General features: G+C 34.3%; 1 protein-coding gene across 1 annotated transcript in view; it reads left to right on the top strand.

Moving 5' to 3' along the window:
• The window catches only part of LOC131687429 (uncharacterized), a 45,671-nt gene extending 19,854 nt beyond the window's left edge, over positions 1 to 25,817 (top strand). The window contains exons 3-6 of the mRNA XM_058971507.1: positions 24,018 to 24,095; positions 24,153 to 24,381; positions 24,426 to 24,662; positions 25,630 to 25,817. Coding sequence (XP_058827490.1) covers positions 24,018 to 24,095; positions 24,153 to 24,381; positions 24,426 to 24,662; positions 25,630 to 25,817 — 732 coding nt within the window. The remainder of the gene's footprint in view (positions 1 to 24,017; positions 24,096 to 24,152; positions 24,382 to 24,425; positions 24,663 to 25,629) is intronic.
• Positions 25,818 to 26,090: the final 273 nt, after the last annotated feature.

Raw genomic sequence — 26,090 nt, forward strand, 5'->3', positions numbered from 1 at the left:
GAAAACAATCCCATTTACTTTTGCCGTCTTTGTTTATTATTTTCCACCAGCTTGTGATGTAGTATTTGTGTCATGTGACGTGTACGTACATGAGCCGTAGAAAAGTCTATGTAGGGCTAGTTTTTGGTAGGGTTTTGACGTCTTACACGCAACGCAAAATACATTACACGCAACGCAAAATACATTATGAATTTCTATTTTGATGGAAAGAAATGCATTTAATTTTGCTGATTTTTAAAAATGCATCACAAGTGATCAGCCCTAGGGGCAGATCGCTTGTGATGCATTTTTAAAAATCAGCGAAATTAAATGCATTTATTTCCATCAAAATAGAAATTCATAATGTATTTTGTGTTGCGTGCAATGTTTTTGCGTTGCCTGCAATGTGGTTTGCGTTGCGTGTAAGACGTCTAAACCCTACAGAAAAACTAGCCCTACATTTAACAAAACGTCGAACAAAGTGGATTAGCGTAGGACGTTTGTTAAACAAACTTTTCTGCGAGGGAGTGCCAAGCTGATGCAAAAATGGAAATTAAATGCATTTTTTCTAATTTGATGCAAATTTGTTATACATTCTTAGAGTGATCTGCCCCTAGGATCAGCCCCTAGGGTCCCCCCTTCGAAATGAAAATTTTAGTTCCGGCTTTTATGGGAATTTCTTATGTGATCGGACGAACCACCGTAACCGTAACCATATAACCGATCCGTACAAAATTTTATAGCAGTCTAAAGGTCTTTTAGAAATATTATAGCAGTTTATAGGATAATGTACCTTTCATTTAAGACTAAGTTTGTGAAAATCGACTCAACCATCTCCGAGAAACTGATGTGAGTTTCTTAATTTTGAAAGTTCTATGAGAAAAATCGGTGAGATTATTTGACACATACATAAATATATACACACACGCATACAGACTTTTTCCGATCTCGACGAACTGACTCGAATGGTATAAGAGAACCGGCCCTGTGGGCCTCGATTAAAAAGTCGAAATTCCGACCAACTACATAACCTTTCTAGATGAGAAAGGCAAAAGTGCAAAAATACAAAAATTTAAAAAATACAGAGATTCAAAAATATTAAAATACAAAAATTCGAAAACACAAAAATGCAAAAATACAAAAACACAAAAATACGAAAATATAAACATACGAAAACACAAAAATACAATAACACAAAAATACAGAAATAGAAAAATGCAAGAATACAAAAAATACAGCATTACAAAAATACAAAAATGTAAAAATTCCAAAATACAATGCAGAAAATCAAAACACAAAAATGCAGAAATAGAAAAATACACAAACACAAAAATGCAGCAATACAAAAATTCAACAATGCAAAAATACAACAATACGAAAATATGAAAACAAAAATGTAAAAATACAAAACAACAAATATACAAAAATATATATATGGTATTCTCATATTTTTGTAATATTGTGTTTGTATTTCTGAATTTTTGTATTTTTGTGTTTTCGTATTTTTGCATTTTTGTATTTTTGTATATATACAAAAATACAAAAATGCAAAAATACGAAAACACAAAAATACAAAAATTCAGAAATACAAACACAATATTACAAAAATATGAGAATACCATAATACAAAATTGTACAGTACACAAATACAAAAACACAATTATGTATTTATAATTACAAAAATATTAAAGATCCAAAAAATGCAAAAGTGCAAGTAAACAAAAATGTAGAAATACAAAATGATAGAAATGCTAAAGTACAAAAATTCAAGAGATGAAAATTAAAAAAATGCAAAATTTTCAACAAAAAACCAAGAATTCAAAAATTTTAAGACTCAAGAATTTAAAATTCAAAAACTCTAAATACAAATATTCAAAAATAAGCAAACAAATAGAAAATCTCAAAAATTCAACGGATCAAAAAAAGCTCGAAATATCAGAAATTGAATATATCAAAAATTCAAAAACTCTGCAATTAAAAAATTTAAAGCTTTTTAAAATTTAAATACTCAAAAAAAATTTAAATGATGGATTCAAAAATTCGTTACATTTTCATATTTTCAAATTAATGAATTTTTAAATTTTTTCTAAAATTTTTAAATTCTTAATTTTTTGTATGCTCACAAATTTTTAAATTTTTAAAAGCTTAAATTTTCATTTTTTTTAACTTTTAAACTTTTAAATCTTAATTTTTTTTAAATGTTTATATTTTAAAGCTTAAAAATTTAAATTTTTTTGAATTTTTTGTTTCTTAAATTATTGAAATTTTAAATATTAAAATTTATGAATTTTTAATTTTTAAATTCCTAATTTGATTTTTTTTTAAATATTTAGGGGGCAGCGGCCCAATTCGGACTGCTGGCCAATTCGGACCCCCAGCTGTTTCTCAGCTATGGTAATATTATGAAAAGCGTATATATCATTTTCGTGGCTGTCATGTAGCTCTGTTTTATTTCACGAAATTTTGCGGATCTCAGTTTTCGTGTGCGTGTGCTAGGGGCAAATGTTGTTTTAGAGCGCATTTTTTGAAAAATGTGTAAGCCAAAAAACAACATTTTTGTTGGCAACAATAATAAATTAAGTCAAATGCATTATCGTGATTTTGGATCTGCCGGATAATATCTTTTATTTAATATCTTGTTTTGGGCGAGACTATCAACTGTTTTCGTTTAATCGGTATGAATAATAGAATATGGGTTGGTCCAATTCGGACCTTTTGCCGAAAATACGATGCGCGATCGCGTAAAACCCATTGAGGGGAAAGTGTGCGCAGTCGGTCGAGCTTTTAGGAAAACATAAGTTTTCTCAAATCGGTTAACAGATTTTGACGTTATACCTATTTTTAGGTAATTTGGCCCAGCGCTTACTTTTTATTGTATATTCATTACAAAGTTTTATATATCAAAGAGAACTTTTCTTTCTACAATTCGAAATTTAGTGAAAATCAAATAGGAATAACTTAGACCGAAATAGGATCTCATTTCTATTGCAAAAAAATGATAAGAAAGGTCCGAATTGGAACAGGGTTGGGGTAATTCGGACCTTTCATGTACTTTTGCCCATAACCGTTCATACACAATACGGTAAAAGATCGGAAAAAGTGGCCTTAGAAAAAATGTGCACAATTGATCAGGCTTTCAGGAAAAAAATTTTATTTGTGAATCGGTTGACACGTTCCAGTTCTATAGCTCAAAACCCTTACTAGGTCCTAATTGGCCCAGTTCCCCCTATGTCTTTAAATTTAAAAAATTTTGATTTCCAAATTTCTTAAATTTTTGTTTTTAAATTATTTAATATTTAAATTTTAAAATTCTTAGACCTTTAAATTTTTAACTCAATGAATTTTTAAATTTTGAAATATTACAAATTTAAATTTTGGGGTTTCTCAATTTTTAAATTTTCTAATATTTAAATTTATAGATTCTTGAACTTTTAAATTTGAAAATGTCCTTAAATTTTTAAAATTTAAAATTTTTATATTTTTGAAATTCGCGCTTTTAAATGTTTTTGAGAGGGAAAATTTTTAAATTCATGTATTTTTCATGTTTTGATCCTCAAATTCTTTTTAATTTTGATTTTTCTTAACTTTTTAATCTTTGTTTTTGAAATTTTAAACCTTCAAATTCTAAAATTTCAAAAAATTAAAATTTTTAATTTCTAAGCTTATAAATTTTTAAATATTTGAATTTCAAAAGTTTTGAGTGGTTAAATTTTTACATTCCAATTTTTTAAATTTTTGAATTCCCAAATTTTGAATTCCTAAGTTTTTAAATTTTCAAATCTATAAATTTTTCAAATCCTCAAATTTTCGCATCTCTTAACATTTAGGTTTTCAAATTAATAAATTTTCGAATCTCAAAACTTTTGAATCGTTAAATTTTTAGATTCTCATATTTTTAAGTTTATGAATCTTAATATTTCCAAATTTTTAAATTTATTAATTTTAAAATTCACAAATTTTAAGATTCTTAAATTTTTTTGTCGATTTTTATTTTTATTTTTGTTTCAATCTATGTGCCCATTTGAGCAGAATAAGTGAGGAATTTAAGGAAGTCTACTTCATAATAATACGTTGTGATTAATAACACTCATAACAATGACAGTGCTTAAACAAGTGAGCTTGTAAAGCGGAGCTAGTGTGATGTGGCTTGGCCGCATACCCGAGGCGAAGGATCCGAAGAGGCGCAAAGCCGCTGAGAATCCGACGGACGAAGAATTGATTAACCCGTTGCTGGAATTTGCAAGCAAACCTGTGATCCTCTCGTTTGACCCCGGATTACTCAAACATTGGGGCTATAGCTGGTTTAAAGCCGACTGAGCGGCAGCGAAGTCGGATAATACACCAGAAAACGATGTGGGGTAGCCACATTAGTCAACCGAAGACTGACTAATGCGGTTACGCCATCACAGGTTCTTCGCCCGCCAGACCCTCAGCGGCTTTGCGCCGCTTCGGATATGCCACGGATATGCGGCCAGGCCGCATCACACTCGCTCCGCTGTGTAAGCTCACTTGTTAAAGAACTGTTATTGTTAAAACTGTTAATAAGCACAACTTATTTTTTTCAGTTTTAACTATGGTTTAAAATTTCACATTTCCGCTCTCGGATTCGGTTTATTTAGATTGAAATACATTCTGTTGGCATAAAACCTCATTAAAATTGGACCTCTTTCACTAAAGTCTCTAAACTAGACAATTACCGAACAAACCTAGCACTTTCTATGCAATATTACTCACCGGACAAAAAAGGCATGAAACGAGAAATTTCCACAATACATAGTGCAGCACCTCCAGCGAGGAGCGCAGCGGCCAGCGAAAAAAAGTGCTTGCTAATATACGAAGTACCGCGGTGGAACAGTCCACCCTCCTTGTACTAGATCACAAATCCCCAAGGTGAATATTTGAGAGCAAAGCAAATGACAAACGAATGCAATAATCAGTGAATACAATTTAGTTTGCAGCACTCCGAGAACTAGCAAGTAGTTATTGACTGCTTTTTTTCAACATGCAGTCCACAATTAAATTTCTTCGCCGAATCAACATCTGAATAATCTTGGCTCTACTAGTTACTCTACTATCAATATAATACTTCGCTCACCTTTGAAAGAAACAAGTATTTTCATACAGAAGAATTTGACGACGACATTAATATCCGCTGCTACCATTTTGTAAAGTTAGTCTTCTATCCTCGAAATCACTATTTTGCACAACAGCAACTTTTCGTTTTGAAATCACTTTTGATTGCGGAGATTTGCTTCGAGCCGTAAATCACTTACACTAGCCCTCCCCCGAGAACGATACCGAAATTCACTGCTGTCCATCTTCAGTAGATTACCGTTAATTCCGATTTTCATTTCGCCAGCGATCAAACCGGACCGTAAAAAAAATAAATATAAACAACACAATTTAAAAAAAAAACTAAGTCTAAAAAAAACACAAGTCCCGAAAAAATCGCGAAGTCGGCTAAGTGTCAGCCGTCGACTAAAAAATACAAGTCCTAAAAGCGGGCTGCGCTATTACGACGTTTACCCGCCGTTTACTAGCCATGGCGGACGAAATCAAAATTTCATTAGCCATCAAGCCTGAGCAGAATGTGGGAGATACCTGAAAAAAAACCGATGAAAACGGCACGTTTAAAATAATTCATTTTCCATCATCCATTTCACGGTGTCTTTTTTAACAACTTTATGCAAAAAAATCAGCATCTCTGAAACTTCAGGATATGAAAGAATGGGCTTTCCCCTTTCATTTGAAACCAACATCAAAATAATACGTCGGGGGTCTAGAGCAACTTTTTTTGAAGTTTTTGTCGTGAAAACATAGATTTTACAATAGAACTAGTTCACATTTCAATCCCTAGATGGTGCTTTAGACATTCGAACAATACTAAAAGTCAGAATCTGATAGATATTTTAATTGTCTACAAGTTTATTAACAACTAAAAACCGATTTAATCCACCTAGCAGTGAGATGAGACATTTCTTACACATTTCACTATTGGATTAGTTTGCCGAACTCACGAGAAGTAGGCACCCAACTAGAGGTGGGATGAAAACAGTTTCTAGTCTTGCACGAATAAAATCTCGAATAAATTATAGAAATCAACAAAACGACCGAAATAAAAAAGTAAAGCAAAAAATGAAATACTAGGTTTTTAAATTCATAAAATGAATAGAAAAATTAATGTAAATCAAAATTATAAAATACACGAATGAAATTAGATTAGGTTATCAAACAAAAATTAAGATTATGTTTAGAAATAGTTATAAGATTAATAGAATAAATTGAGTCATACTAACAAATTGAATGAAATAAAACAAATGACTGAACATGAAATGCATAAAATTAAAGATAGGAATCAAACGAATCAAATGAATCAAATGAATCAATTGAATCAAATGAATCAAATGAATCAAATCATTCAAATCATTCAAACGATTCAAATGATTCAAATGATTCAAATGATTCAAATGATTCAAATGATTCAAATGATTCAAATGATTCAAATGATTCAAATGATTCAAATGATTCAAATGATTCAAATGATTCAAATGATTCAAATGAATCAAATGAATCAAATGAATCAAATGAATCAAATGAATCAAATGAATCAAATGAATCAAATGAATCAAATGAATCAAATGAATCAAATGAATCAAATGAATCAAATGAATCAAATGAATCAAATGAATCAAATGAATCAAATGAATCAAATGAATCAAATGAATCAAATGAATCAAATGAATCAAATGAATCAAATGAATCAAATGAATCAAATGAATCAAATGAATCAAATGAATCAAATGAATCAAATGATTCAAATGAATCAAATGAATCAAATGAATCAAACGAATCAAACGAATCAAATGAATCAAATGAATCAAATGACTCAAATGAATCAAATGAATCAAATGAATCAAATGAATCAAATGAATCAAATGAATCAAATGAACCAAATGAATCAAATGAATCAAATGAATCAAATGAATCAATGAATCAAATGAATCAAATGAATCAAATGAATCAAATAAATCAAATGAATCACATGAATTAAATGAATCAAATTGATTTAATTCATCCAGTGAAAAATAAAATAAATAAAATGAACAAAAAGATTGGATGAACAAAAAGAATAAAGTAAAAAATAAATGAAATGCATAAATAAAACAAACGAATCAAATAAACAAAACGAGCTGAAGTGATAAAATGAATAAAAAGAAGAAAATGAGCAGAATAAAATGCATTGATTAAAATGAAAAATTAAACAATGGTAAAAGGTTATAAATTAATATAAAGAAATAAATTGATCAAATAAATTATTTGGTGAAATGATTAAAACTGAAAAAGTAGTCAGATTATTAAAATGAAGAAACTGAACAAAATGAATACACTGGAAAAAATTAATAAAATGCATACAATGAAAACAATGAATAAAATAAGTTAAATGAATGATATGAGTAAAATGCACAAAAAGAATAAACTGATCAGAGTGAATTCAAAGAATGAAACGAATAAAATAAGTAAAATGAACGCAGATGGACAAAACGAATAAAAATATGCTGAATGGAATAAGTAATTAAAATGAAATGGTCATATATTTGAAACCAAAAACAGTTTTGAATAAAGAAAATGAATAAACCGGATTGTACGAATTTGAGAACCATTGCATCAGAAAGTTTTGAAATGTTTTTGAAAATCCCATCTTCTGAAAAAGGCTAATAAATATGCAATGGACTTTTTATAGGGCTTCCATCTTTTTTTTTGGTTTTATTCTTTTTGTTTTCATGCTTCTTTACTTGACGGCGTCGTTTTAAGATTATCTGATGTTTCTACTTTATTGTTGGACCTTAATTAGTTATCAGGAACATGGAACGATCAATTTCTTTGGAATTCGAAATTTATTTTTTGGTCACATATTCCTGAAAAAAGATTTTTGTACAGAATAGAATTTACTGGTCCAGTATTTTAACGCGCAATTGAATATAGTAAAGTGAGACAAGGTCACATGTGCTTTCAAGCCCCTTGAACAGAGAACGACAGGGAGAATGCGATTCGTGAATGAGACAGGTAGATATTTCAAAGTTTTTATTTGCATTGAAGTAAATAGTGTGAAATAGCATAAAAGCCATGCATTCAGTTGATTGCAATGCAGTATCTTTCCATTCATCCTTATAGCTTGCATATTGTTTCGTTCGGAATTCTCGTGCAGGAGATATGGATAAATAAGTCCTATACAAGAAAATCAAAAATAATAGTGTCAAATGGCAACGTTAGGCCTTTCATTTGAAACTAGTTTCATTAAGATCGGTTCAGCCATTGCTGAGATAATTACATGACATCGGCCCTCCGGGCCTCGGAAAAAGTTTTCAAAGTTTGAGCGAATCCTATACATTTCTTTTGTAAGAAATGTAAAACCGATTTGAAATTATCCGGAAAAGTTGTTTAATACTTTAACGAAATCTAAGTCTAAGTTAGTTTCATAGAAACCCTAGTGGTTTGTAAATTAATTCACACGCACTTTTTTCATTTATCAAATACCTGTGTTTAATTGAACCGTGCATTCAGCGGAATTTGAGAGCTTGGAAAGTCTCATCTTTTAGCTGAAAATTATAATTCCAGATTCCACCTGATGAAGGGCACCATTAGTATTTTTGGGATGAAAAGTCTTAGATAAGTGTTGACCAAACTAGTATGATATTAATATTCTTTTCCAAAATGGTGAGTGATTCCTCCCGCAGAAACAGCTTTTTCAATGATGTATGCCTTCTTTTTCATTTTTTCGATTGTTCTCGGGGATGACTGATAACTATTCTTGCATAAACCTCCTACTTTGTTAGCATCTTCGTATAACATTCACTTGTCCTGACCTTAAACCTTTATATTTGAACAAACTCAATGAAATTGTTAACATCATTGCAATATTTCGCGAATTTCATTGCAATGCTTGGTTAAAAACGCTGATTATCTTTTTCAAAATTAACTCAATGTGACAAACAGTGAACAAAAAACTTTTTTGGATCAAGATAATTATTTTTGACATTAAAAATGTCTTGCTCCACTATCTGAGGCTAGGTGTCATTCTAAAATCTAAACTATCTCCCATGTAACGAAACTATGTAAGGTTTGCACGCTTATAACTCCGATATTACTAGATGGATTTTAATCATTCATACACCAACCGATTCAGAAACACCTAACTTAAATATTGGTAATAATTTAATATCTCCCCAATAAAAGTAGACTTTTGGAAATAGCTAAAATTAAAAAGTTCACGAAAAACGGGAAAATTACCACTCGTGAGGCAGATTTCTCAGACACAGCCGTCATTAGAGGGCATCTTAGTCGCTCAATCAAACACGAAAAGTCATAAATAGAAGCGACGCATGTCCGTTTAAATCAGTTGTTGCTAATATCCCATACGAGCAACATCGTCTCCGGCCGATGCAATAAGCGTTATCGATTTTCGGCAACGCGCAGAGGAGTAATTGGGGTCGAATCCTGGCCAAAATTATTTGCTGCTGCAATTGTTGTTATTATGCCTTAATATGAACTAAAAATAGACAATTACTAGTTTTTGGAACAATTTGGCATCTACCCACCTACCAGTGCAGAGGTCAATTTTCTATATCCTTTCAAATACTAGTAATTTCTAGGTGATCTTTGTGAATACATTTATTTTTCCAGTTGCATAAACATTTGATCAGTGGGAAAGGGAGAAGAAAAGGGACGCCTGTGCATATTTTCATAGAGATACATGTTGGCAAACATAATATTTGGCCCTACAGCATTTCGGTGTACCTCAAATTAGTCAATATTTCAATATTTTCAAATCGCTTGGTATTGGTGGATCGGACAAGATCGGAAGAGTTCGAATATTTTTTGTATAGCTGAAATCTTGTATTGTAATACTGCTTCAGCAACTTTGCCGGATCTAGCCGTATAATGTAACTTTTTTATAATTCAAATTTGGAATAAAATGTTAAAGCAAGGAATTTTTTTAAGTTGGTGCAATACACAGCAAGTTTACTTTTTTTAGTTAGTTTTAAGCTGAAGTTAAACAAACGGTTGTGTTGAACTACGTTTGTAATAATATTATCTTATTTAATACAGTCATCATCACTAGAAAGCGATTTTGCTGAATATATAACGAAAACGATTAAAATATCCCTTAAAATATCAGCATTTGGCATACATGCAAAAATTCTTTAACAATTTTTGATATACTCCTAATTTTGCCACGTTATACAGTAGGTTCTTAGGTATGTAAAAAAAAATATAACGAAACAAAAAAATCGAAAAAAAAATATTTTGGTTTTTGGCCAAGAATTTGTTCTAGTTACTCCTCTGTGCAACGTTGGCATTGCACACACTCGCACCTAAGTGACTAAACCATATACGGTTAGTTTATAAATAAAGGTGACGCGTACACGTTTGAATCAGTTTTTGTTCTTATGTCGAACGGGTAAGATCATGGCTGCAGCGTCTGGACGCTAAGCGGTAGACGCTATGCATTTTCGGAAGCGGTGGCCGTGTGCGGATTTTTCGGGTACCAGCACGGTGTCACAGAATGATTTGCAAAGTGGGTGGGTGGGGTGGTTTGGATTTACTTCAATACGGCAGGATGCGACTTATGTGTGCTGCTTGAGAGTGTTGCGTTGAAAAAAATTATTTATTTTTATGCATACGTGTGCGTTATAACTTGTTAATCCATGTTTACGGCGCTTTGTAGCTGCGTAGGGTAAAGAGCATATTGGCTTTCATATGTTTCATATTTCGGTTATATGTTTTTTTTATCAGTAAGGCATCTGACAACGTGCTTCTGTAGTTACTGCACTGTTCAGCAGCGTAGTATTTTATATAGGAGAGTACACACAGGTTTTTTACGCGTTTTTTTTGCGCGGTTTTCATTTACGCGTTTTTTGAAATTTACGCGGTTTTCATTTTGCGCGGCCTGTATCCCCCGCGTAAACAAAAACCTCTTATTGCATCGGAAACAATCACATTCCCAGCAGAACTTTTTGTTTTCTAATTTCAAACACTTTTGTTTCGTACTGTACAAAACGGAAAATTTTAAAACAGAACTTACCGTCCCAGCAGCAGTTTAAGCAGGTGTTCTTTTTCGATTAAAATTCAAGCCATGTCTTAAGCGTTACTGGACTTAAAATTGTTTTCCCAGTTTATGCAGTCAGAGTATCTGTCCCGCCCTATGTATTTAAAACACAGTTCTAATCGCGTTTCAAAGTATACAACAAATAGAACGGTTAGGTATACCAATTTAAATTTTAAAATAAATCTGTTTTAAATTATGAAACAAACCACTGTACTGAAGATATAATTATGTCAGTCCTATTACCACATAAAACACCTATATAACATACAACGCTGCAGAATTGGTTTAATAATACAATGTTTACACTACAGAGTTATAACACGTTATAATAATTAGCAACAAGAAAAATGTCACCAAGATAGCATAAAAACCCGTTTTAACCGGTAATGCGAACGTTGTATAACAATGTAATTTATCAAATAATTTCATTTGTTCAACCACTAATCGATCAAGAAATACTTAACCTTAAGATTGTTTACTTAAGTTCATTAGTACATTATTGAAAATTTAAATGGAAAATGAAATTTCATATTTCATGGAGAATCTGTATATTTCCGTTGACGGGCGTGGGATTCCTCATCACAGTTCTCAATATGGAACTTTTCTTTTGAATATATTTTCTGGACAGACCAGCCTATTTTTACTAGATGGATCAGCCAAATAATGCCAATCACCTAGTGAGATACTTGATTAATTGTAATAATACATTACCGTTAAATGACCTTCAATAAATTATGTTTTAATGGGGAGGGTATATAGCAAATTATAACATATGAAAATAGGCGAGTGAGCAAGAACGTGAGTTGATATGTGTGATAGATAAAAATCATTTGCACGCTCTTGAAAAAAAGCTACTTTTTAATGTCACTGTGGTCGTGTCCTGTACACAACCCTTTAATTTTTTTATTCGTGGATTTGTATATATATAAGGTTTTTCTTGTACTCAAATCATATTTTTTTTTCTAAAGTAATACATTTCGCATAATCTAGGATCAATTGATTAACGATTTCTCGCATAATTGACAAGAAATGGCCGTAAAATCAAACTGCCGCAATATACTTTGCGGAAGAAATTTGAACGAATCGTTTCACGCTAACCACTAATTTGGACAGTTAGTTCTGTGGTTTGCATTCAATTATAAACTATGTGTCCCAACATTTCGTCTTGAACAGAATTATAATAGCTGACTTAAACGATCATAACCTAAATTATGCGACGTATGGTCCTTTCTAAAACATAAACGTAAGCAAACCCTTGTAACCAAGCAATACCTTCCGATGAATGGTAGTTCCTTCGAACCTATCGGGAAAGATTACAAACTTGAACCAAAAGCACAAATAGTTTTCTGTCTCTGTCGAACATCCTAATTTTCAGTAGGTCAATAGGAATTGTCAACGAAGAAGTTGTAATGAATCCCGTCAAATATTTTCATGTCATAACACCCAATTATTTTTTTGAGAGTGAAATAAGTTCGAGAAAATATATTTCCAAACCACTAGGCCTCGTGTGAAACTATCTTAGATATAACTTCGTTAAAATCTTAAACAACTTTTCCGGGTGATTTCAGATCAATTATTAGTTGTCAACAAACTTGTAGACAATTAAATTTTCTCTCAAATTCTCACATTTAGTGTTATTCGAATGTCTAAAGCACCATCTAGGGACAGAAATATGAACTAGTTCGAGTTGTAGAAGCAAAATTATTACGAAAAAAAACTTAAAAACAAAGTTACTCTGGACCCCCGACGGATAATTTTAATCTTAGTTTCAAATGAAAGGGGAAAGCCCATTATTTCTTATTCCGAAGTTTCAGAGATGCTGAATTTTTCGCATAAAGTTGTTCTAATAAATACACCGTGTACTCATTTTCTCGCTCTTTCGCATAAATCAAAACTCCGAATTTAAGCAATTGATCCAGTTTCGTATTAGAACCTGATTTTCCGCAGAAAGAAATCAGGCTATCATATTTCCGCATTTAAGCGGCTGTTTCTTTTGCATATATAGCGCATTGCGCACATAATAAGTGCGACTAAAAGTGCGGAAACTTAAATAAAACTGCGCTTTTGCATTGAATTTTTCTGGTGTCTATTACGCACTTATGTATTGTCCAACGAGTTCCATATTTTTCACTGAAAATTTGAGTCGGTTTTTTGATATTGTTGTCCAAATTAAAAAAATATTAAAGCATTCGAATTTGACTATAATTATTGTAATTGTTAATCGAATTTCACTGTTTTGAAGGTTTCAATCTACACAGCCACAAAATCATAAATTTAAGACCATTTGCTAAACTTGAGAATGCGCTTAAACCTTTCCTTAGATACCACTATGCAACTAGCTGAGAATTCAACAAATGTTCATCAAAATATTTGACACAATGTACTGCCACCTTGAGTTTTTAGTTGAAATCGAATCAAAATGTACATTGCAGAACCGTTTTACTCACAAGTGGTATAAAAAGAGTTCAGGTTACGGTGGATTAAAATCTTATTCTGGGGCACTCGGTATCATCCCATGGATTGCTTGAAAACTCTATGAATCAAGTTACAATTTGTGAGAAAAAAACTAAATAAATGAATATTAAAAAAAACTGGATAAAACTGGCTCAAATTTCAAAAAACTGGAAGATTTTTCCGATTGCCTGTTTGACTGGATGTTGTAAAAAAACTGGAAGAATCCAGTTAAAACTGGGAGGTTGGCATCACTGGGATCAAGAATGAGAATAGATTGCATCGGCTTTCTAATTGTACTCGCGAGAGCATGCGTGCTCGGACACTCAACCAAGTGAGAAGTGCGTTACAACTCTTTTTTTTATATAATTAATATATTTATTTAGGCCCAAATGCGGTAGCTCGACGAGGCCGATTGTTCGTTTTTTACAATAAATAAAAAAACAACTAAGTCAAGTTTTTTGTCTCGTTCAGACGCAGCTTTCTGCTGCGTGTTGAGATCCTTTTTCTAGGGGGCGAAAGATTGCCAGTGTTGTCCACTGCAATTTGAGGTTCGATCCGTTTGTCTTCTTTCGCGTTGTCGTTCATGTCCATGTCCTCATCCGTACTACTTTCCTGCTGCTCGCGATCAGATGTTCCAGTTTGTGTCTTACTGTTATCGGTCGTTATTGTATGTTCGTATTTTTCGGCATTCGTTTTGTTGTTGTTGTTGTTGCTGGTTGTTGGTGCTTGATCCGGAGATGTTGGTTTTGCAGCTGTTAGTGGTTTAGCGTAAGATGGTTCTGGGCTGATTTCAGTTGGATTGGTTAAGTTTTACTTAACAGTTTCTACGCAAGGTTTTCCGAGGTGCAGCTTCTTCGTGCAGAACTGGCACGTAGGAATTTGCCCTGGGTGCGTGACTAGTGATGTCTGTTGAATGAGAGCATCGTCCTTTCCTAACACTGTGAAGCTTAAGTATGAGGGAATTGGCTTGGTCACACGCATTCTCACCACACGAACACCGTTAGGGATGCCCGGGAAAAAATTCCTCCATGCATCATGTGTAACGGAGTCTACTTCTCCGTATTTTTGCAAGCATTTTTTAATCGCGCCGTCAGGGGTACGCGTAGCCAAATCATGGACCCGAACTTCTACGGCGCCGTTCTCGATGTATACGGGAATGCTATATTTAACATTGCCGCATTCGGCGTTGTGCTGCATGTTGTTTCGCGAGGCGAATGACTCAGCTTGGTTAATGTAGTTGAACGAAATCAGCACGCAATGTTTGATATGATGCATTTGTAGGGTTTTCACTTCAGCCAGATTGAGTTCCATCTGCACTTTTAATAACTGTTCCACTTCCCGAATGGCTGGTCTTACGGGGCATTTTGAAAAATCAACAGCAACACAGTTCGGCCGCATCTGGGTTGCTTTTTGCTGGGCACCGTCACTCATCACTATATCGCACAGTAGGTATAGGCTATTGTTATATGGACTGCTTGTGTGATAGGCACCGATTGATTTTTAGGTAGAATTGACTGTTTCACTTGCGCGGGACGATTTTTTGCTTCTGCTCAGGGCGAGATGTGAAGACAAACTGAGTTACAACTCTTCTTGGAATACAAGTGTTATGGTCGGAATTAAGGTATATTTACAGTGACACGATACTACAATTACCTATATTGAGAATTTTAGTAGAAGGTTGAAGCTTGGATTGAAGTATATTTTAATGATTTAGTTACAAAACTCGTTTACATTATAATAACATAAGTGTCACAGCAGTACCAAAAACTAAGGAAACCAAAATGACGACACTGTATTTATGCGCTGTTGTTGCGTCAATTGTTCGTTATTATTTCGAAAGTGCATTTTTCAGCATTAACATGTGCATTAACGAATAATGAAACGAAAGTTTGTCAGTATGCACATTATGATACGTAGAATGCGGGGGAGTCATAATCTCAGTTTGTTTACCTTTGTTAGTTACGTTGTTTTCAAAAATCATGCTTGACATGATTATTAATAAAACACCATTCACAATTTTCCACCAAGAGTAGTAGTTTTAGAACAGACCCGTGTATATACTCCGTAAAAAGACATAGTCAAGTACAAATTCATCAACGTAAACAAAGAGTCACTTCGCCTAGGGGCTTAAAATTGTTTGGTTACCTTATTCACAGAGTAATTTACAGAGGGGGCATCCATATACCACGTGGACAATTTAGGGGAGGGTAGCTTTTTTTCAAGAGCGTGCAAATGAATTTTATCTATCACACATATCGACTCACGTTCTTGCTCACTCGCCTATTTTCATATGTTATAATTTGCTATATACCCTCCCCATTAAAACATAATTTATTGAAGGTCATTTAACGGTAATCTATTATTACAATTAATCAAGTATCTCACTAGGTGATTGGCATTATTTGGCTGATCCATCTAGTAAAAATAGGCTGGTCTGTCCAGAAAATATATTCAAAAGAAAAGTTCCATATTGAGAACTGTGATGAGGAATCCCACGCCCGTCAACGGAAATATACAGATTCTCCATGAAATATGAAATTTCATTTTCCATTTAAATTTTCAATAATGTACTAATGAACTTAAGTAAACAATCTTAAGGTTAAGTATTTCTTGATCGATTAGTGGTTGAACAAATGAAATTATTTGATAAATTACATTGTTATACAACGTTCGCATTACCGGTTAAAACGGGTTTTTATGCTATCTTGGTGACATTTTTCTTGTTGCTAATTATTATAACGTGTTATAACTCTGTAGTGTAAACATTGTATTATTAAACCAATTCTGCAGCGTTGTATGTTATATAGGTGTTTTATGTGGTAATAGGACTGACATAATTATATCTTCAGTACAGTGGTTTGTTTCATAATTTAAAACAGATTTATTTTAAAATTTAAATTGGTATACCTAACCGTTCTATTTGTTGTATACTTTGAAACGCGATTAGAACTGTGTTTTAAATACATAGGGCGGGACAGATACTCTGACTGCATAAACTGGGAAAACAATTTTAAGTCCAGTAACGCTTAAGACATGGCTTGAATTTTAATCGAAAAAGAACACCTGCTTAAACTGCTGCTGGGACGGTAAGTTCTGTTTTAAAATTTTCCGTTTTGTACAGTACGAAACAAAAGTGTTTGAAATTAGAAAACAAAAAGTTCTGCTGGGAATGTGATTGTTTCCGATGCAATAAGAGGTTTTTGTTTACGCGGGGGATACAGGCCGCGCAAAATGAAAACCGCGTAAATTTCAAAAAACGCGTAAATGAAAACCGCGCAAAAAAAACGCGTAAAAAACCTGTGTGTACTCTCCTATATAAAATACTACGCTGCTGAACAGTGCAGTAACTACAGAAGCACGTTGTCAGATGCCTTACTGATAAAAAAAAACATATAACCGAAATATGAAACATATGAAAGCCAATATGCTCTTTACCCTACGCAGCTACAAAGCGCCGTAAACATGGATTAACAAGTTATAACGCACACGTATGCATAAAAATAAATAATTTTTTTCGACGCAACACTCTCAAGCAGCACACATAAGTCGCATCCTGCCGTATTGAAGTAAATCCAAACCACCCCACCCACCCACTTTGCAAATCATTCTGACACCGTGCTGGTACCCGAAAAATCCGCACACGGCCACCGCTTCCGAAAATGCATAGCGTCTACCGCTTAGCGTCCAGACGCTGCAGCCATGATCTTACCCGTTCGACATAAGAACAAAAACTGATTCAAACGTGTACGCGTCACCTTTATTTATAAACTAACCGTATATGGTTTAGTCACTTAGGTGCGAGTGTGTGCAATGCCAACGTTGCACAGAGGAGTAACTAGAACAAATTCTTGGCCAAAAACCAAAATATTTTTTTTTCGATTTTTTTGTTTCGTTATATTTTTTTTTACATACCTAAGAACCTACTGTATAACGTGGCAAAATTAGGAGTATATCAAAAATTGTTAAAGAATTTTTGCATGTATGCCAAATGCTGATATTTTAAGGGATATTTTAATCGTTTTCGTTATATATTCAGCAAAATCGCTTTCTAGTGATGATGACTGTATTAAATAAGATAATATTATTACAAACGTAGTTCAACACAACCGTTTGTTTAACTTCAGCTTAAAACTAACTAAAAAAAGTAAACTTGCTGTGTATTGCACCAACTTAAAAAAATTCCTTGCTTTAACATTTTATTCCAAATTTGAATTATAAAAAAGTTACATTATACGGCTAGATCCGGCAAAGTTGCTGAAGCAGTATTACAATACAAGATTTCAGCTATACAAAAAATATTCGAACTCTTCCGATCTTGTCCGATCAACCAATACCAAGCGATTTGAAAATATTGAAATATTGACTAATTTGAGGTACACCGAAATGCTGTAGGGCCAAATATTATGTTTGCCAACATGTATCTCTATGAAAATATGCACAGGCGTCCCTTTTCTTCTCCCTTTCCCACTGATCAAATGTTTATGCAACTGGAAAAATAAATGTATTCACAAAGATCACCTAGAAATTACTAGTATTTGAAAGGATATAGAAAATTGACCTCTGCACTGGTAGGTGGGTAGATGCCAAATTGTTCCAAAAACTAGTAATTGTCTATTTTTAGTTCATATTAAGGCATAATAACAACAATTGCAGCAGCAAATAATTTTGGCTAGGATTCGACCCCAATTACTCCTCTGTGCGTTGCCGAAAATCGATAACGCTTATTGCATCGGCCGGAGACGATGTTGCTCGTATGGGATATTAGCAACAACTGATTTAAACGGACATGCGTCGCTTCTATTTATGACTTTTCGTGTTTGATTGAGCGACTAAGATGCCCTCTAATGACGGCTGTGTCTGAGAAATCTGCCTCACGAGTGGTAATTTTCCCGTTTTTCGTGAACTTTTTAATTTTAGCTATTTCCAAAAGTCTACTTTTATTGGGGAGATATTAAATTATTACCAATATTTAAGTTAGGTGTTTCTGAATCGGTTGGTGTATGAATGATTAAAATCCATCTAGTAATATCGGAGTTATAAGCGTGCAAACCTTACATAGTTTCGTTACATGGGAGATAGTTTAGATTTTAGAATGACACCTAGCCTCAGATAGTGGAGTAAGACATTTTTAATGTCAAAAGTCCACGCTTATCTATGGGGAGGGAGGTGGGGGTATAGAAATTGTCCACGTGAACTCATACTTACTTTCTTAATGATCCCGCATATTTGGTGACCATTCCTGTAAGATAACCGCAATGGTATTTGGACCTTAAAAAACCATTCCCTGAAGTTTCCTCTTATCATTAACGAAACGATAAACCAACGCTACCGACAATCATATTGACTATTCCACTTATGGTCAGCGCCACTTGTACCATTTGCCGAATAGGTCGTTAAGTAACATTACCACTCAAAAATGCCGATTTCCTCGAACAAATTTTAGGGCATATTATAAGGGGAATGGTGATCTTATAATTTATTGTTGCGGTACTACATTGATATTGGATATAACAAGGTACATTAAACATATGAATATTCTACCATTAACATTTCTTCACCATGCTGTGCGATTAGTATAATCTTACACTATACACAATTCATTTAATGTTTTTTTACAATATGACAAATCGTGACGCAAAACAAACATGGTACCATACCACAAATCGTTTCGATCATTTGGTGTATTGTGACCACAGATAACCATTTCTAGAATAGTACAGCTATAGTTTTCGAGTGACACTAAGCCATGGGCAAAATGTGATGAGTGTGTATAATAAACTACTTTATCGACACTATCAAATGCGGCAGATGTAAAAAGAACTTTATAAATGTTTTTTTTCTGATTCACCTAAGAGCCTCTTCCCCCTTTCCCCTCATCAGTTCGAATAACGTTTTTTATTCTATCGATTTATGGTAATCTGGATTTGATTACATGCCGTCCTCCATGTTCGGTTGTTGACATCTTATGGTGGTGGTACTGCCGCTTTTACCAATTGAGCTATTTCTGTAATCTTGTGGAACGTATTTTGGTCTTCATAATAATCTAGCCACAATCGACTTTAGGAAGAGGGTAAATCGACATGTCATATACTAATAAACTGTTGATGATTACGAATGACCATGATTGTAAGAGCTGAATAATTACGGAGCATACCGTATATGGTTGGAACTTCAATTCAAATTTTCCCATAATTTTCCTTGAATTAGTTTAAGAGGAGGTTTGCGAGCCTTTCAGTGATGGTGAGCCGTGTGTTTGATACCATACATTCATATATAATATATAAACCGTTGAATCTGGTTGGTTAGGCAAATCGAGAATCTGGATGATGCATCTGTTATTAGAATTGACCATCCCTCCTCGTCTTGACAGGTATAGCAACTTCCGACAGCTGTGTACTTACGTTGTTAAAAAGACTCGTGATGTATACGAAAAATGTAATACATTTACATTGATCCACTTATAAAAGGTATAAGCTCGGGTATTAGAGGTGGATTTGAAATTCTTGAGTTGCTAGAACTGCAATACATGGTGTTGGCCCTTCGTTAGAAGTCCATCCTAAATTCGTGAACCTCCTTCCTACTAACAGAACTTCTTAAACGGTAGTGTTACGATGTGATATATTTTGCCATATACGAAATTTGATTATGATTACCCAGGTAACCAATAAGCAAGCTGAATGCGTCTTAACGGCTACTTGATAAGCACTTAAGTCGTTTTAAATGCTATTTAAAAGTCGCTTTTGACAAAATATACGGCTACATTTCACCTTTTACAGAAAAGTATGAAGCTTTAGATTTTGTCCAAAAACGAAACCTGTACGCCAAAAATTAAATTTGTAATTTCTTTTATCCAACCTAAATAATCAGATTTCCACTTGGTAAGAAATAATTATAAAGTATTAAAGCACTTTATCCGTGGATAAATTATTATTTTTCCCAATAAATATGTGCACTAAACAAAGATTTGTTATTTCATTTTAACAATACATTCAATTCGATATAAAGGATTGCTGAAAACTGTAACCAAACGATTCGACTTGAGGTGAACATTATGGTAATTTTGTAAGGAAATTGTCACGTTACACGTTTTTCTTTAAAGCAAACCTTACAGAACCATATGAAAACAACTACCATCATTGTGACTTCAATTCAAATCGTTTCGATATATTTTTTAATAATCCTGCGGAAGCATCTCAATTCTTTTCTAACATACAATATTTTATTGTAACCATTCCCTATATTGTAACAATAACTCGTATCTTAATTTTATAATTTCATATAATTTTACAGGAAAACGCATTTATCGTAATATCATAAATAGACCTTAACGTATGTGGTTACCATAGCACTTATGATTTTTGTATAATATGGAGGATTCCAGATAAAGTTTTTATTTATGCGGGATGTCATAAAACAAATTTGTGTCATCATAGGCTTAAGCGTTTGATGTTTCCCTTCAAGTCATTCCAAAACTGTGCAACACTTAGAGTTCCTAACAGCAAAGCATATGCATATCGTCACAAAATCAGTAGACAACAACACCGGGCAAATGCTCCTGAAAAAACTTGATTCAATTTTCTATATAATTTTCAACTATTTTAGAATTTTAAATAATGTTGATTTTGCATGAGCCAATTGAAGTTTACTAAAATGTTGTGTATTACAATAAAGGCAAAAAAGTGTCTTTTAGGCATACAATTTTTAATGTTGGTAATTTTCACAAATTTCTCAGAAAACCTACAAAGATTGAATTATTTTTTAATTCGATTCTTCAGGTTACAGCAAGTATCAAAACAGTCCAGCACAATACAAATACCTGAAATCGGATACCCTGTTTATACTACTTGACAAAAACCTCGGGAAAGTCCACGTGGACATTAAAGGGAGGGGGTAGGGGTACATGAACTGTCCACGCTTGTCCATGTCGGGTGAGGAGGGGGTCAAAACCGATTGTTTTTTGGTCCACGTGGTATATGAATAGCCCGAGAGCAACTAGAATATATACTACCTGACGATAACACTGAATCATCTGATGATCTTCATTCACTTAATCATGTCATTATTACAATTTTTAAAGTATGTATCGGAGTTTTTAGATAATACCACACATAACAGACATCCATGATCGAACAAAAATATTTGAAAAACGTGTGTAAACATTTGAATTAATATACGATAAACACTAGCGCCGCAACACTAACCTATCCCAACTATCCGTCAAATCCATTCCGGAACCGGTTCGAAATCCTGAATGGATTCAGTATGGAATCTTGCTCAAAGAAAACAACCGATTCCGACTCTATCGGTTGATGCATTTGAGCTGGAATTCATGCTGGAAGTCCTACCCGAGCAAACGAAAAGCCCATAATACCCCCATGGTCATGGGGTTTGGCATGGGTGTTTGAAATGGGTTCAAACCATGAAAACACCATCACCATGGTCCGGTAGATCCCATATAAAATACCATATGTTGGTGTATTCATGGGTTATTGAGACCATTTTATGGTGTCTTTATGGTTGTGAATTTTGTCACGGACCATATTCAAGGTCTTTTCAAGGGGGTATGTGGTGTTTGAACCCATGAGTATTTGCTCGGGTAACCAGTTCCGGACTAGTTTGACTGGGTAGAGGACCGCTGCCAAATCTGTCGAACTCAGCCAAAAAAACATGATAACAGTAGCGCACCTGTTTTGGATATCCCACCTACCTTAGAAACCGTTAGACATTTTACACAAGTTGAATGAAGATGGACGTCTGTTCTCTGTGACAATACTGAGAGTTTAAATATGTCAACAGAGGGCACACCTGTTACTACGCCAAAGCTTTTGAAAGGTAAACAAAAGTATAAGCGTAACATTCATTTTCTTCAGGAAAAATGCATTACAGCAACAAGTTGCAAGCATGCAAGGTCTTTTGTCCAAATTTCCGCTGCGAAAATGATTTCACGATCAACTGCTGACCGTCTTAATCTAGTATCCATGATCTTGATGAAGTTTGTAGTTTAAATAATACTTACGTAAAAAATAATCGGCTTTTCATAGTTCCCAGCAAACAATTTCATTATAATAGGTGACTGCAGCTAGGGCGACCCTGGTGAATTGTGAACTACGTTAACTTTCGTCATGTTGTGAATAGTAAACATGTTAACTGTCAAACAATATAATCTTGCCTTTCAACATTGTATCATGTTATGTTAAGAACACTATTCTTATTATTGTCTCATTTGTATTTGTGGTATTTGTAACTATTTTCCAGCTAGTATCGTGTGGCTAGTTGCACGATCATTATATTTTCTCTACTAGTTATCCGCAACAAGATTGCTTGGACATGATTCTAACACCTTAAGGACGTCCGCAGACACTCAGTTCTATAATCTGTGCTTGTCTTAACGATGCAAGGCTAGATTTCTTATGCGAAAAATCTTTTACAATGCTAGATAATATTGTAGTGGTCTCCATTCCCTCTTGCATAGCATGAAGTTTATCCAACCACTCGACCGTAATATACAGCCTTATTCTGCACTACGATGGATCGCTTTTTCGAACGAATGGGATTTGCATTCTCAATAACGACAGTAAAATCAAACGGAAGCCGGCTTCTATCGGACCACATTCGTTCGAAAATGCGATACTTCGTAATGCAGGCGTAGAAAACAAACATATAAGCTAGAACAAACTTTCCCGAAAAACCTGTGTAAACATTTAAATGAAAACACGATGAAAATCACCATCGCATACATAGCGATTGCTGGCCGATCGAAGCGCCGACCAGTACACAATACAGACACTATATACACAGACTAGCGGAGAGAAAACCAGTAAAACTAGCAACCATGAAAAAGACTATATACAAACTGACCTCACTGCAAATCGAGCAAACTTCATATGAACGCTTCAAAAAACTTCATTATTGTAGAAAAGATTGTTTTGAAGTGTCGTAAAAAAAAAATCGCTAACGTTTTCGAAAAAAAACATCAAAAGTTCGGTGGAATAGTGAAAATGTATGGTTTTTACAAATATTGCACAAATAATTCACGAAATGGAGTACGATTGTTCGAGAGTGGACTGTAACTTGATGACTATAGGCGAACCGACGAACTCCGCGAATTTTCTACCAAATAATTCGGAAACCGGATAGAAACACTTGCGTTCAGTTTTAATAATTGTATTTCCGTCTATTTACATGATTAACTTTGTTTTAATTCACTTCACTCAAATAGCTAATCTTCGACTGCATGTCTTCACACGACGAAAGTACGATACCTTATGCCCTTTATTCTCCAATACAGGTAGCATTTTTCTTCCCTTTCGCGCGCTTCATTTGCGTTGCGTTTGTTACGCTGACGTGGCGCAGCGGTGCGTGTTGCCATATTATCTAGGCAGGCTGTGTTTAAAAGTTACACACAAAATTTTCATTCGTGACGTTTAAACGGCCCGAACAACGATACATGGCGTTTTTCCGTTTCCCTTGCGAAAAGGCGGAGCGTAGAAAGTGGCTAGCATTCTGTGAGCTTCCGGAAGATTTCCAAATACTGGGAAGCCATCGTTTGTGCAGTGTGAGTATTTATTCAAAATAACAAACAGAATTACCTGATTTACTATTACGATTTTAGTTGCATTTTGTCGAATGCGATTTGTATATGGATTCCAGCGGTAAGATTCGGAAAAGTGTACATGCTGTTCCCTTCTACAAAACGGTTGCCCAAGTCAGCCAACGCAGGCGTAAACGCAACGATTCCGTCATGGACGATGTCAATGAATTTGCGACGATGTTGAAAACGAAAAAAATATCGAAGAATTTCGATGAAAGCGAGTGTGGAAGTGATACTGGAAATTCGTCAGGTACAGTACATTTGACATACTATCTTCTAATTGTTTTCAAACAGGATTTTTCGAAGATGGAGCAACTGGTTGTCAATCACAGAATAAGCCACAAGACAACATAGATTTTGAATGTCTATATGAATCTTCAGAGGAACTGACCTTGAATGACAATACCACTACTGAAGTATATCATAGCCTTGCATCGACAACTGATAATGGTCAACAGCAGAATCAATCTAACGCACATACAAAACCAGAGTATAAAAGAACAACCTGTTCCAACAACTGCGAACAGTGCTGTAGGTAGGTTTGCCTGCCATTTACATAGCTTTTGTCACTCATGGGTATAATATTTCAGCAAACTACAATATCAGAACGAGCAACTAAAAAGAAAAATTCACGAGCTAGAAAATTTCCGGGATAATTTTACTGAAGTAGACACCGTTCAGAGGATCGTCGGGCACGACCAATTTCTTTTAATGACATCTAAGGTACAGAGAATTAAAAAACGATCAAGTGAAAGCGTACTCGAAGGCCTTCGTACTAGATATTCTTGTGGAAGAACTGCATACGAAGAAGAAAGGAAGAAGCGCTGTTTGCCAAGTTGTCGTACACTGAACGAAAAATTACAAGGACTAAAATTTGAAACCGGGTGCCTTGATGAAGTCTTCATGTTTGTGGAGAACAAGGTTAAAGTCATGAATGAACTGGATAAGGAATGCGCGATTGTTCTCGATGAAATGGCAATTCAAAAAGGAGTAAATTTTTGTTCGAATTGGAAGCAGTTTATAGGCTACATCACTCTTCCTAATCACAGTGGGACAGCCAGTCATGTTATGGTTTTCATGCTGGTAGGCATTAGAGCCCATTGGAAACAGTTGATCGCATACCATTTTACTGGAGAAGCAATCGACCATGGCTGCTTGAAGGCAATCGTAGCTGACATAGTAGGAAAAGCTGAAAATGTCGGCCTTCGTGTCCACGCACTCATCAGTGACGGTGGTAGTATGTAGTATTATATAATTATTATGCAATATTTTAGACCAATTTACGAATTAAAATAATAAATTATATTTCATGCATTGTACGTATCATACGTGGTCAATAGGAGTATTTTCAGGAACCCGACCCAGATTACTCCTTATAGACATTCAGTGGGCGTAATACGATCGTCCCAGTAGCATTTGCAAATAAAATGATTATTCTCTGCGTGCCACTTTTATATACAAATATTCGACTGGAGCGCTAATCTTCATCTCCTTTCAGGCAATAACAAACGATTGTGGAACGACTTTGGTGTTCAGCATACTCAAGCAACAGTTCTCAACAACAATCCTATTAAGCATCCGACATGTCCCCAACGAATCTTCGAAGTAATTCCTGACCCTGTTCACATTTATAAGAGCATGATTCAAGGATGGATTTCAAATGAAATTGTTGAGCTTCCTAGCTAGTTACAGGACTTAGCTACATCAACGGCCGACATCAAACACCTTCAAGAACTTGTATTGTATGAACAAGAGTGTGATTTGAAAATGGCATCGGGTCTGAAATTAGAAGATGTCAATTTCACAAGAAAAGCATCAAACTTTGATAAGATGAAGGTGCAAAATTCAACAAAATATGTTAATCACTCGGTGGCAGCAGCGTTGAAAGCATATAGTGTGCAAAGTGGCAGAAAAGATGTCCTAACTACAGCGTATCTAATCGAGAGTGCGAGTACTTGG

The sequence above is a fragment of the Topomyia yanbarensis genome, chromosome 3 (assembly GCF_030247195.1).
Source record: "Topomyia yanbarensis strain Yona2022 chromosome 3, ASM3024719v1, whole genome shotgun sequence".
NCBI lineage: Eukaryota > Metazoa > Arthropoda > Insecta > Diptera > Culicidae > Topomyia > Topomyia yanbarensis.